The 14,668-nt window shown below is 41.0% G+C and overlaps 1 protein-coding gene across 5 annotated transcripts; it reads right to left on the reverse strand.

Annotated features, from left to right (window-relative positions):
* Positions 1-4,074: 4,074 nt before the first annotated feature.
* On the reverse strand, positions 4,075-14,528 carry dhx58 (DEXH (Asp-Glu-X-His) box polypeptide 58). 5 transcript variants are annotated; one of them, XM_019896999.1, is made up of 13 exons: positions 14,339-14,526; positions 14,177-14,230; positions 13,919-14,111; positions 12,929-13,133; positions 12,659-12,849; positions 12,265-12,378; positions 12,047-12,179; positions 11,392-11,571; positions 10,406-10,644; positions 9,927-10,238; positions 9,265-9,455; positions 8,587-8,686; positions 7,931-8,280 (listed from the first exon to the last, which is right to left on the reverse strand). In XM_019896999.1, the coding sequence occupies exons 3-13, from the start codon at positions 14,093-14,095 to the stop codon at positions 8,101-8,103; spliced, it is 2,022 nt and encodes a 673-aa protein (XP_019752558.1). In that variant the 5' UTR covers positions 14,096-14,111; positions 14,177-14,230; positions 14,339-14,526; the 3' UTR covers positions 7,931-8,100. The 5 variants fall into 5 exon arrangements, with proteins under 5 accessions (XP_019752567.1, XP_019752558.1, XP_019752532.1 ...); XM_019897008.1 differs by lacking the exons at positions 7,931-8,280; positions 14,177-14,230 and adding an exon at positions 4,075-5,088 and having other exon boundaries at positions 13,919-14,105; positions 14,339-14,528; XM_019896973.1 differs by lacking the exon at positions 14,177-14,230 and having other exon boundaries at positions 13,919-14,105; positions 14,339-14,528.
* Between the last annotated feature and the right edge of the window lie 140 nt (positions 14,529-14,668).

Here is a 14,668-nt window from a genome sequence, read left to right on the forward strand (position 1 = left end):
TAATAGCTGTTGGTCCCAATAGAGATGATTAAAAGTGAGTATTTTGGGGGGATTATGTCATTTGAATGTCATTGCATGATAAAATGTCAATGCTGCATTGCCAAATCACACACACACTTACACACATTTAACAGTATAAATTCCATCATTAGTGTCATAGTAGGAATCCACATGACAAGTATCTTTCAATACTTTGTCGCTATCGCACCAGTTTTACTGCAAAATAGTTTGAATTGGTCAGAAGCAGTTATTGAGTCACTTGTTTGTCTTTTTGCATCGATCAGCAGCAAGGCTGAAGTCATACCAGGGAGTGAATTGGCATTATTTGCCTTTATGTTAGTACAAACCACCAATATAATTCTTAGCACTGCGACAGCAATATACTGGGAGACAACTTATTAAATATAGCATTAGACGTCTGGTGTTAATGGTGGAAACCAGACGATACGATTATGAGATTATCAATATATGATTAAAAAAAAACATCTATGCTAGGTATTAAAGCAAATCTAACATCCCGTCATATGCAATGCACTATGCGGTAATCAATTGTGGAGATATAACCTTAAGCTTAATTTGCAGTCAGTTAAAAGCATTGTCACCCCTGTATACCTTTAGTATCTCCACACGGCTGACATGGCTCCTACCCGGAACGTATGTCAGGCTGATGAAGTGGTATCAGTGTGTAGTACAAGTGCATTTTCATAAGGGTAAGTATTCTACAGACGGTATCAGTGTTCCCTTACTGTACTCCACCAATAAAAAGGGTTTAAATGAATCTGAATTTGAATGACCTGTCTTTTCCCCACTGATCAGCAGTTAAAAACACTTTGCTCAAGTTATATTAAGGACTAAATGACTGTAATTGTTGTGGTTGCACAGAATACAGCAGCAGTATTTTGTGGCGAGCCAACATATTGAATGTGAGATTAGATTAATTTCATTATGTCAGACACAAAACAGAGCCATAGTTGCCAATGACAGCTATCCGTTGTTATTTTTTGGCACCCACCATCCAGTATCTTGTTAATCTGCCGTCAAGCGCCTAAATTTGACACCCCTGAACACCAGTAAAGCGTCCTTGTCTGCTTAGACTTGTAAAAGCTTAATTCACAAACCCTTTTTACCAAGTATGACATTTGAATGTTATCTATCTGTATTATTGATTACAAGACACACACTGACAAACATATGTACTTCACTACTTCGGAGCACGGTTTGAATAATTACTGCACGAACACGGCATATTCATGGACATAAATAGGCTTTAAATTCATATATAATGAAAACAGAAAATCTTTTTTTCTTTACACTGATTAACCGTGAGGGGGAAATGGGCGGAAGTCATATTGGGGATTGAAATTGGGATGAAGTCACTTTACGTTTGGCAATAGCAAATATAATTGCTGCTCATGCACAAAAAACAGCCCTATTAGGGAATAATTTATAGACGATAACATTGGAACTTCATTATAACAATTGAAGTTCAAGGCAGGAACACACTGCACTCATCCTCTTTTCTTATAGATAGAAAGAACATTAGTAAACTATGACTAATAGTCATATTCCACACAAAATGGAGGAATTTCTCTCCATTTTGTGTCCACCGTCAAGGTGTTTTAATGCTGATAATGAACTGTATTGTGGAGCAGGTCCCGTTCAGTGTTTCAATTTACAACCTCTGAACTTATGTCTCATTCAAACTTGATCAGCGTTCATTCACAAATACATTATTAAATCTTTTTCGGCACTTTCTCTGACAATTTGACACAAAGTTTCATTCCCCGGTCGAAATGCGGCGCCAAACAACATGACGACAAACTCCATTAAAACTTACCAACACGTTCCAGGTGTCCGCACCTGATGCTCTAGCCCAGCAACAGTCGAACCGGCACCAACACTGGCACGGGACGTCTCGTTTCTCTGGGCCTCGTTTCCGTACTATCCCTTCCCGGTGCGGTGCACGTCAGAGATGCCAAAGAAGCTACGGTCAAAGCGAATCTGTAAAGACTGACCGCTCGAAAGAAGTCAACAGAGCCATCCAGTGAGGCGGTGGTGTGGTCAAACTCGCATAAGGTTGGATGCCAGCGAGATGATACCGGAAACTGTCTTTCAAAATGAAAGTATATATCGTCACGCCAGAAGATGGGAAATGTCGTCAGACAAGGATATGTGGCTTATCAGACAGTTTGCGCTCTCGTTGAACTGAATTTGATACGAAAATGCGTTTTCGACAAAAATGACAATGTTTTCCAACTCGGCTGCCATATGTATTGTTTTATCTTGAAATGTAAATCCCGAAGTGAGGGTCTCCAAGTTAAAAACTTGTCAAATAGGTAATTTTCAAATGGATTACCTGGCACTCAATAAAAGAAGCTCAATACTTATATTATGAATCAAATATATTCATCCAACCATCCATTATCTTTTATTCTTTATAATGTTTTAAATGCCTTCATACTTAGTTTAATCATTATTATATTGATATAGGTTATAGTAGGTTAATCGTGATTTTAATTGTGAGATTGGTTGTTCGTCTATACGTGCCCTGTGATTGCCTGGCGACTAGTTCAATACAAGACAATACATATTTATTTATATAGCCCTTTCACAACAGCTGCAGCCGTAAAACAAAGCGCTTTACAGAACATTTAACATAAAATAACAGTAATACAACAGAACACATAACATAAGACATCACCCAAGTTTGAAACCCAACTTTGAAACCCTAAACAGACCTGAATATAGAGTGGCTAGCCCCCCGTGGGAGGTATACATGGATGACATTGTCACACATGAGAGGTGATGACTACTTTTTGGCCTCGCTGTCATCCTCCTTGGTGCAAAATGCGCTGGCCTTCTGGCAAGTAGGCATCGTAAAAATAGAATCTGGGGTCCTGAAACATAACACTCCCCCTTCCTCACCACCTTAAACCTTCTAAAAGAATCAGTGTTGTTGTTAAATCAACATGCTAACGAGCTTGTATTTACGTGTCATTTTATTAACATGCTTTGGTTCACGTGGAGTGACAAAAGGTCAGGACATTAAAGCCTGGCAGGAGGTGCAGTATCTGAAGCCGGGTGCACCTGCCCGCCGTCGGGTTCCATGGGTGCCCTTTGGGTGCTGACAGCTCTGCTTATAGATGCTAAGACAGGACAGGGCACATTCCCCGACATCACTGATTCAAGCGCTCACAACTGAATATCATTTGTTATGAAGAATCTTCAACACAAGGTGGTCGAACGGGCTACGCAAATGTCGGGCCACATTTGAGGATGTTTCCCTATTTTTGATCAGTCATGAAAAACTCTATTCTAAAATGTCTGGAAAGTTAATCCTCGAATTAGATTTTCATCTGGCCTAGGTGTCATAAATGTGAGCATATCCTCACTTGTTAGTGTTTTTAACTATATACTGTATATTTTGATTGCTATTTTATCAACAATCTTTACTGGTCAAAAAGTCTATGATTATTTTTCTGTACTCTACTAAAACAAGCTCTTTATTCATTTTGAATAATACCAGACAGAGCTAGTACATTTCCCTTAGTGCAAATTGATTGCAAGGTACCCGTACACATTATTGTGCTGTTATGCACAGCAGCAGACACACAAAGTGAACACAGGCCTCCTCCCACTCGTGGCGCTCTCAATATCCTGTAGTGCATCAACCTGGTCGCCAAGGCAACCGGAGCGCCAACCACCACATACGGCATCTGAGACTTTAAAAAGCCATCTGTGAGCGACCACTCTGTCGAGCAGGAGTTTATTAACTTTAATGGCGTAAGTACAGGCAGGCGCGTGGGAAGACAGACAAAATGTGTCCGACAAAATGTTAGCCGTAGATAAAAAAAATGTGTCCATCCATTTCTCACATCATACAGCAGGTAAACCTGTTACCTAGCAAAAAAAAAAAAAAAGCACAGACAAAAAGTTAGTTGGTTGGTTGATATTGTAAATTGCTGGCTAAGAATTCGACAAAAAATGAGACAAACACAAATATGGACAGTCAACCACTCAGTCAGTCAGGTAGTTCGCTATTTTGTCTTTTTTTTTTTTGTTTGTTTTAATGCACTGATCTTCCATTTGCAGCGAGCAACAGAATAATTTTCCGATATTTTACGAAAACACAAATATGCCAGTTAGTCACAGCTGACTAACCTGATGTATCAAAAGCAAAGTGAGTAATAGTGCAGTGACTTCATACTTTAGACTTCAAGTGTTGAGTTAATCCAAGATAAAAAATACAAATACATTTAAATAAATTGTATAATTGTGAGACCTTGAGAAGTGAATACAGGCAAAAGCAGAATAGAAAAGACCAGTACATTAGTTGGCTCACTTCAAATTTGTCTGAATACGTATGTGACATAAAGCATTTGAAAAGACTTTTTGATTAGATGACATTATAATAAAATAAGATAAAGGTATAATAATGATCATAATGCCGGGAGTTTAGCAAAGGTCATTGGTGGGGAAATGAGACTTGTCATGATCAACGATAACACATTTATTATATGAGAGCCAATAATTACCTCAGCCAGGGAGCCTCTTTTCATCTTTCTGCGCCACTTCCTGTCTCGGCTACTTGTTATATCAACCATCATCGTCAAAATTGTGCACAACCGTATTATATTAATATTGTATTAACATACAATCTTTATTGTGCTTTACTGTTCCTGCCGACGAGCGAAGGTTACTCGTGGCTCCAGGCCTGTGAAAATGTCACAAAGGCCCCGTTTCATTTTCAGACACGAAAATAGACATTTCCCGCCAGAGCAAACCTACTTTCCCTGACTATGACCCGGCCGCTATGTTGCACATGCTGCGTGCGTAGTGCTACCCCAACGTCACCGCATGGAGGGCGTCATGAAGCTACGCCTTACCATCATTTTGGCTGTCATGAACTTCCGCCGTCGTCCTTCGCGTACATTTAACCTAAAAAGACTCACAAAGGAAACGTGAGGCTATGTACCTTTGAATCAAGCAAGCAGCTAGCTACCTTACAAACGCTTGACACCAACATGGATCTTCATAAATCGTCCACCATGGACCAGGAAGCTTCTTTCCTTGCTATCCAAACTGAAACTCAAAAACAAATGTGGAACTGAGTTCATTTGTAACATTGTTAATTAGTTGTTATATTGTTTAAAAAGGTTACTGACAATACATTTGTAGCTTCTTAGCTAGTTCATTAGTTTAATGATTACTTTAAGTTGTCCTCAAGGAGCAGGAGTTAATCTGCTACGAATAATCAAACAGACAAACTACTAATATCATGTTTAGTCCGTTTGTTCATTTGTTTATAAATTATCTTGGAAATAGTGTTAATTTTGTTTCTTATCGTTCAATGTTTTCCATGAACCAGGAAGTCACTAGCTAACAAACCAACACAAATGTCGGTTAGTTAGTAAGAAAAGTAAGTACTGTAATACTGTTTAAACATGTCACTGTCCACCAATTTGTTGTTTAAGTTATTATTTCATCTATATTTCATATGCATGTCATTTTTCATTGATCAGAAGGTAACCTGGTTGTTCAGTCAGTTCCTTATTTCCTTCCTTCTTTCCTTCAACCTGACACGCCAGATTCACAGATTTGGTTTATAAGCAATCCAAAGGAGTTCTCAGATGATCAATTATATCGTTCTCAAAATCACATTAATTCATTTTTTAATATCATTAAAAAAATGAAAGACGTCCCACAGAACAATGACCCTACAGAAGCATTTTAGTAACCGTATATTTTTAGGTTTCTGTTGAACTTTTGTTTTCTTTCAAAAGTGCTTTATTCCAACATTAACTTGTGTGACGCGGCTGTGTTCAGACAATATAACGTAAGGTCACGCCAGGGTCGCTCATTTCCGCCTGCCTGCCAAGTCCTTGCGCTACCCCACTCTCTGCTTGTCCTTCAATTTCCTGCCACTGTGCCAGACAACGGCACGCCGCGGCAAAGGCTTTTGACTGTGCAAACAAAATGGGCATGAATACACACCCACACACAAAAATACTTCAGTTTAATAAATCATTTCTCGTAAGCGTTCCTCTTAGAGAGAGCACAATTCTTAAAAAAAATCATAAGAATGTGATGCAAAATAGTGACCCAGTATAGCTTTGAAAATGACTACGAAGGCCAAATAATAAGACTTAGGCTTCTAGTTTCGTGACCAGTGTAAATCCGGCGCAGTGTGTGGCATAGTTGTGTGGCACTGGGTTAGATATGGTTGGTATTTTCGCAGACGACCGCAGGCCAGTGTTTTCTGCGAGAGCGCAGAGTGCGCCGCTGTGGGAGTGATCACTGCTTAATTCAATCGTGGCCAATTAAATCATCTCATTTCATTCCCTCTATATGCGCATGCTACTTGCACGCAAGGGCCTTGACATGTCGGAAGCACAGCTGCACCATTAAGTGGGCACTTGAGAGACAACACACACAAACACGCATGCGCGCACACACACACCCTTGATCGCTCATGTGTGTGTCCCTTCAGGGTTGAAAATGAATGAAGCATGCGATGCTATGCTAAAACGGTCTCATGACTCTCTCTGTGTTGAAAAATAGTAACGTGATGCAAAAAAGTGGGACAGAACATACTTTTATGCATGAGCATGAGTACATGAATGACATTGGCTACACACACACGCACAAACACACACATGCACAGGGGGATGTCAAATTGCAATCAGTGTGCTCTGCATGTGCAAAAGGAAATAATCAGCGTTGATTAGAGACGCTGAGTCGGCTCACAGTCAATCATATGTTTCCGCCTCCTCCCCAACAAGTCAGGCTTAGTGCCATGTCGGTGCGTGTGTGTGTGTGTGTGTGTGTGTGTGTGTGTGTGTGTGACAGAAAAAAAATAATGTTGCTTTCTATCATTTGCATTTGATGATTGATTGATGCCAGTGAGATCAATTAGTTGTGCTTTCTTCCGCGACTCGCAATGATGTTAAATGTGTGTTCAATGAGCCGGGCTGGAATACACAAGCACATTAGTGATGCAGGAATACAATATGAACACCATATAATGACTGTGGAGGGCACATCTTTTCAAATTGTCAGTTTTCATTCATCAAAAGTGTCAAAGTAATGTCTTGCGATATGTTTGCTTAAACTGAGACGCTTTATTTGGCTAATTTCACAAAATGAATCCGTTCCTTCACCTTATTGCAGTGTGATTATCATGTAATGTTTTTGATGTTTACCAATCGTTCTTTGTTCATATTTCTTCATGTTTTGCAGTGTGATGATTTTATTTGTAATTCTGTGGGGTTTCAATGTGATTATTTTTCATAATAAGCATTAAAAATATTTGATACTTCTTTTGCATTTTTTGTGGTTGATCAAATATTTGCCTATGAGCCATACTAAAGCATTTTACACATTAATGGTATTAATATTTCAATTTATTTATTACTCCGTATTGTTATTGGGTTATTTTCTAGTATTTTGTTTTTGTGGGTTTTAGATTCATCATCTAATTATGAATCATTTTGATTTTGATATTTTTTCATTATTATTTTAGTACTTGCAATTGTTTTGAAAAGTTCTGATGGTTAATTTATTTTCAAATATCATAATTCAGTATTTGCCCAATTCCTGTTTTGTAGTTTTTGTAATTATTTTAGATTCAATTGACTGACTGACAAACAACTGTTTGAAAGTGCTCTATAAATAGACTTGAGTTGAGTTGAGTTGATATATTTTCCTATTCATATCATCCATTGAATGTTGCTATTGTATTTTCTTTTAAATTAATGACATTTTTGTTTTGGTTGTATTTTTACCTATTTAAATTGACGCTCTTTGCTTTTATGTGCACGGTCACCACAGTGTGGACGATTCCCGACACAACATCGCCCTCTATTGGTATGTGAAGGCATCAAACACCAAATCAAATCAGGGTAATCAAGGCAAGAAAGAGTAACTTAAGTAAAGTTAAAACGGGGTTTAATTTCATCATGGACATAAATATTATTAAAAATACTTTCACAGTGCAGATTTCATTAAAAGACTTTTAGGCGGGGTTCGGGTGAACATTCCACCACCATGTGTTCCATCCACCTCTTGACAACAAACTCATAATAAGTTAGCGTTAGCTTGTTAAGAGTCCAGGAGGTGTTGATGGCAGTATTCGCTGAAGCTGAAGTGCTCCACGGTGAACGGGACGTCCTTCCACTTCTTGACGGTGGTCCTGCCGCTGGGTGTCTGCAGGGCGAAGTCTTTAATGGCCACATTGGGCAGGAGTGCCACTTTGCGGAACTTTATCTCATAGCCCCATTGCTGCAACGCAATGCATTATGGGACACTAAATTTATGACGTGGTGCTGTTTTTTTTTTTTTTTTTTTAATTACATCATCTGGTGTGCCACGGGAAATTATCCGATTAAATGTTTGCCCAGAAGGTGCGGTCATAGGTTTACGATTATTATTACTGTGGCTTACTGAGGTGACTTGACCAGTTACATGTACTGTATAACTGTATGTCTCTATTATACTGCACACACACACACACACAGACACACACACACACACACACACAAACACACACACAGGTACTGAAAAAGTAAAGACGAGGTATTGTGTTACCTTGTTGCAGTTGCCGTTGTTGCACTTGATGCGGCAGCCGGGCTCCCAGTCCTCAAACGTCTTCTTCAGAAGGACCGGAGAGCCCTTCTTGTAGTGCCTCCTGAGAGTACAGACGCATGTCAAACATCGCGTCATGCTGTTTTATGGTTGTCATCACATTTTTCTTCTTTGCCATCAGTAGGGTCCTTCTGTGGTGGGCTCAAAGCAAACTGAAGAAACTCAAAAAAACAAAACAAAAGAAAAAAAAACTAAGCACTTTGGTGCTCAAGGGCATCATTTGATTTATTTTTTAAACGCACAGATAGGCAACATCATTCGTAGATGATGTCGCAATATGTATTTTTAAATGTATGAAAACAGATAAAATGGTGTATTATAATAGTAAATAGTTTCCTATTGAACGGTGCGGTATAGACTGGTTAGCACGTCTGCCCCACAGTACAGAAGTGCAGGGTTCAATTCCGGCTCCAGCCTTTATGTGTGGAGTTTGCATGTTCTCCCCGTGGCTGCGTGGCTTTTCTCTGGGTACTCCGGTTTCCTCCCACATTCCAACAACATGTATGGTAGGCTGATTGAACACACTAAATTGTCTCTAGGTGTGAGTGTGACTATTTATTGTAGAGGAAACGTGGCGAATGCAAATTCTGAGTGTCAGGTTGACGAAACATATGAGCTGACCTGAATTGCGGGTTGACGTTGACATAATGCATGTTGTCCAACAGCTGGATGTCGCTGCCTTGCGCCACTGCCGTCAAACAGTTGCCGCACAGCAGCTGGACGTTGGCGGACAAGTAGCGACCGTTCTTCTCCATCATCTGGATCTCCGCCATCCGGTTGCAAAGCATCGCCCGCGCCTGGAGCTCGTCGATCTGCCGACGAACACCCGGACATGAGGTGAGATGGCGTCTCATTGGCTGACCATTAATCCTTTGTTTGTCTAAACGTGCCCTGACATTGGTCCGTTGTTTGATCCGCGAGATTTACTATTTACGGCAGCAAAAGACAAAATAATCGATTCTAAGGATTCTACCTTGGGCCACAATTTGGCGCGGGATTCGAATTAACCCATTCACTCCCAAAGACGTTTTTAAACGTCTTTTCAGACTTAGTCTACAATTGGCTTGTACTAAATGAGTTCAGGTGAGTTGATCTTGAGTGACTTCTTTTTTTCTTTTTCATGATGCATTTTTTTGACTAGGTCCCACTCGATAGTGGATACTCCAGAGCGACAAAATAAAAATATAGTCATATTTTCAGAACAATTGAGTGACATTCGATTCAATTCTCACAGCACCGTATTTTTGAAGGGTTGGTCTCTGACCTGGCAGAGGGTCACTCACGTTTGCTCTGAACTCTCTCGGGCTCATCTGGTGGATCTTGTCGACGGCTTTGGCGGTGAGGCCCGCCAGGTAAGTGTTGAGGTGCTCGCGTCGCTCCTCGCGGCTGCCGCGCTCTGCCACGAGAGAGTAGTGGCTGTCTTGGGCGCGGGCGCGACGGTTAGCCTGCTGCTGGGCAATCTCGTTGGTCAGCAGGCCGTAACGCACCACCAGGTTGCACTGGGGGATGTCCAGGCCCTCTTCGGCCACGCTGGTGGCAATCAGGAGATTGACGGAGCCCAGGCGGAAGTTCCGGATGGTTTTGTCGCGATCTTGCTGCGGGAAAAGCGGCGATTGATACGATGGCGTTGAGTAAAACCTGCGTTGAATTTGTTGAAGGCTAAATCGTCTTTGATGTTATTTGAAACCGCACGTCAGGTTGATCGCCAACTCTAATTTGTGCACTTCCACTTTTGTCGGTCGATGTCAGTCAGCGAGCGCACCTGTGTCATGCCGGCGCTGCCGGTTATGATGGCGGACTTGATGCCGGCTGAGCGCAGGCTGTCGTTGGCGAGCACCCACTGGTGCAGGCAGGACGTGCTCTTGCGGGTCTTGCTGAAGACGATTCCTCTGGACTCTACGCTGGGAGAGAAGTGCCTCCGCAGGGTGCTCTCCAGCTGCTCCATCTTGGGGTTTGTGAAACGCAGGTCGCGCGCCAACGTCGTCAGTTTGGCTTGGTTATCTGCAGGTGAGCGACGGGTGATCAACTTTGTGATTTCCACTGAATTCCAGTCCCACCTTGGACAAGATCTGATAGTTCAGAGGTTTAATTCGCGCGCAATCTGGACCACGTCTGGATTCTGAATTAGTACTAATAATCTGTTCTTCATGATACTTGAGTAATAAATATCGAGACATTTTCATTTTGAGTAAAAAAATATCTGAACATCTGACTTTTTTCTTTGTGTGCAATCTGGATCAACTCTGGATTCAGCAACAAATTGCAACCAGATCGAATGGGCTCATTAGTCATAAATGACGAAATATGTTCAATCAAATATTCCATCTTAAATTTTAATTCATGTACAATCTGGATCAAATCTGGATTCAGCATTTCAGATTTGGATTCTGATCTGAAGACATTTGAGGTCGAAACATCGAAATCTTTGAATTGAAATTTAAAGTCAAATTGTAAAAGTGGTATTTGTGACGACATATGCAGTCCATTTCAAATCTGGATTAAGCACTCGGATAAGAAATTTGTCATTTGCATTGTTATCTGATCACATTTGAGCTTTAAACATCTGAACATGTTCAATGTTAAAATGTGCAATCTCGATCAAATCTGGAATCTGCATTAGTGCAGCAAGGTGCAACCTGGTCTGATCACCTGGTGAGTTCCAAATATCTGAACAGATAATCTCCGTCGTCTGTGGAGAAAGTACACAGGCAACCACTTTCCGATTACCAGACAAATAAGCGCCCACACCTTGGAAAAGATTCACCAGGAAACGGTCGGTGTCGTCGATGATGGTGGTCTCTCTGTAGAAGTCCTTCAGAGAACACAGCGCGTCCTCCATCAGCAGTGTGTCGTTGATCAGCAGCGCGTCATTGTACTCGCGCAGGTGGATGGCACATCGTATCAGTCGCCTGTTGCACTCCTCCACACCTGCACCAACACATCGATTGCCGTGTTCACATCAGCTAAATCCGAATCCAATCTGGATTTGGATTTAGCACAACATATTGCAACTCGATGACATTTTAGTTGTGATTGGCATGATTTGCACAGTAGATGTCTCTATTATATATGTGAAAATTCATATTGAAACTGAGTTCCAATTTTGAAAATAAATACATTTAACAAGTATTAAAACATGATAAAAAATGTTATGACATTCATTTCAACTAGGATGGGGTCAGAATAAATTTTTTTTCCTATAAAAGTCTCTTCTGCTGAAGCACCGTTAATTCACACTAAAACTAAATCTGAATCCATTATTTTTTTTTAATCAAAATGTACACTTTTGAGTGAGCAACATGGAAATATTTGAATTGTGACAAAATGTGCAATCGGAATCATTACATGTTCCTTTTTTTTCAAATGTAATTTTACAGGTGGTAATATAACAATGATACGAGACCTCTCTTTTGCAATGCGACTATGTTGCTCTCGTAATCTTGCGTGCCAAACTCTCGGGGGATGAAGTCCTCGGGAGGCTGCATGAAGCAGTGGATTTGTCGCATCATCCACTGTACATGGTCACCAAATGGATCCTACCAACACACGGGTACTCCCGATAATGTTGATAATTACATTCGAAACAAAATGGTGGTGGGGGGTGTGGGGGGTGGTACTTACTTCCTGCCTTTCCTCCACAATGTCAAACCTTTTCACGGGTTTGGGTACTTTCATGTTGAGCTCCTCGGTGCAGTTTTTGGTGCATACGATGGCACAGTCCAAGTTGGCACAGATCTGACACATGCATGCAATTTTAACTCCACTTAATTTTAATATGTACACTTATGATTACTTCACTTTATTATAACAATAATAGTAATAATACTGTAATAACTATTATATTATTTTTATTATTGTATGATAATAATGATGACGATGATGATGGAGATTATTATTATTAAATACGTAATGATAATTACCGAGTTAAATAAACTACAGAATGGACATTTAACAAAAATTCAATCGAATGGAAATGAAATGAAATCTAAGTATGTACGTTAAGTGTTGTTTGTACCTGAAGTACATACTGCACAGCCTTGTCCAGACTTTTGGCTCCTCCCGATCCCGGCGACGCTGTAAGGCCGAGGACCTGGGGCAGCCGTTTGTCGCCCCTCATCTTCTTCTCCAGGTAGAGCCTCATGATCTTGTTGTACACCGTCTCCTTGTGCGTGTGATGGCACTCGTCCACCACCAGCAGGGTGATGTCTGCAACCACATTATCGAGATATTACCCAGTCTTACCGTGGCAACATGCCCTCCCACAAATTGTTTCTGGCCGACCCACCTGAGAGCTCCACGTGCTTGGCTTCCTCATTGCTGGTGAGGGCGTTCAGGAGGATCTGCGCCGTGCACACAAGTACATCCTTGTCACGCAGCACCAATCCCAGGAAGTCCTTTCTGTCGCTGTCGCTGCTCACTGCCGTGACAGCATAATGGTGCCCCAGGGCGGGATGGAACTCTTTGCTGTAGTGCTGGTCCACCAGGTGCACCTAGACCCAATTAATGCACCCAATTGTCAAATGTGCTGTATGTATTTCTTCCCTCTCACAACATACAACAAGAGGAGCCGCTGCGGGTGCCCGCAGCGCCATCAAAAGAAAAGTTAACATAAAATGACAAAATAATACAACACAACACATTAAACACAGACAATCGTGCAATCTTAACCACTTTCCTGCATACACTTTGTTGTCTGAAGCAGTTAGAGATGAAAGAGGAGCGAAATCAAAGTGTCCTTTTCACCAGTGAATCAAAGACGTCATGCTGCAATGTGCACACGTCTGCTACAAGCTAAGCTTGAAAGCAACAAGAAGCTGTAGCTTCCATTTCACGAAAATTTTATTTTTAAAAAATTATTTATATAATTTATAATTTTTATTGTTTTTATCAACGCACTCACATCTTTAAAATCTAAACCGATTTTATAAAGACGTCATGCTGCAATGTGCACACGTCTGCTACAAGCTAAGCTTGAAAGCAACAAGAAGCTGTAGCTTCCATTAACGAAAATTTTATTTTTAAAAAATGATTTATAGAATTTATAATTTTTACTGTTTTTATCAACGCACTCACATCTTTAAAATCTAAACCGATTTTATAAATCTAATCAGTTTTCGTTTCACTTCTAGTCACTTGAGTGGTATTGTCGTGAAGTGAAAAATACTGTAAAAAGACTTAGTTAAAACATTTACAAATCAATAAATGAGACTTGCTCACATTTGTACCAATACGCCCATGATAGCTGGATTTATTATTAGCATTATTATTTCGTTACCGTATTGACAAGGACCACCACTTTGGCCCCAGGCGTCCTCTCCAGGTGCTTGTGGGCCACGAAGACAGCGGCTCGCGTCTTCCCCGCTCCCGTGGGCAGCCACACGATGATGTTCTCCCCTTGCAAAGCCCTCTGGACCACCTCCTCCTGGTACCCGTACAGGACCAGATCTGACATCGCGACACGTCTGGGACACGGTAACAAAAACTACTTGATTTCAACTCGGGGTTAAAATTTGCCAATGTTAAGTACGGAGGGGATTGACGAGAGCGATGTGTGCGTGGATGCAGTTTCTAGTTACATGGCGATCAGCTGAGCTGGAGGAAAATGAAAGGACCCGGAAGAAACGAAGGAGGAGCTCATTACGTAAGTATAAGGTTGAAATACAGTTATGACTAAACAATTAAAGTCACGGTGTACCTATCGCGGAAGACATCGATTTTCTTTTTTTTAAAGTGGCTTTGTGGCTTGTGCAAAATAGATAATAAAGCCAAATCCCAATGACGCATTTGGGACATATCGGTACCGCGTTATTCAAAGTAAAAAGTTGGAGAGTAAACTATGGAGCGTGAGAAGTTGAAGTGCACGTGAACGCAGCCGCATTCTCGTGCGCCTTGTCGCGTCGGGAAAGTGAAACTCACGGTGAAGACGTGACGAAATGAAACCGAAATCCAGTTTTGTGACGAGATAGTGGCTGGGTTGCGTTGACTGATACCTTTAATTTAAAACAGATGGCACTATCAAACACCC

Source organism: Hippocampus comes, unplaced genomic scaffold, assembly GCF_001891065.2.
Source record: "Hippocampus comes isolate QL1 unplaced genomic scaffold, H_comes_QL1_v1.1 scaffold10, whole genome shotgun sequence".
NCBI classification, from domain to species: domain Eukaryota; kingdom Metazoa; phylum Chordata; class Actinopteri; order Syngnathiformes; family Syngnathidae; genus Hippocampus; species Hippocampus comes.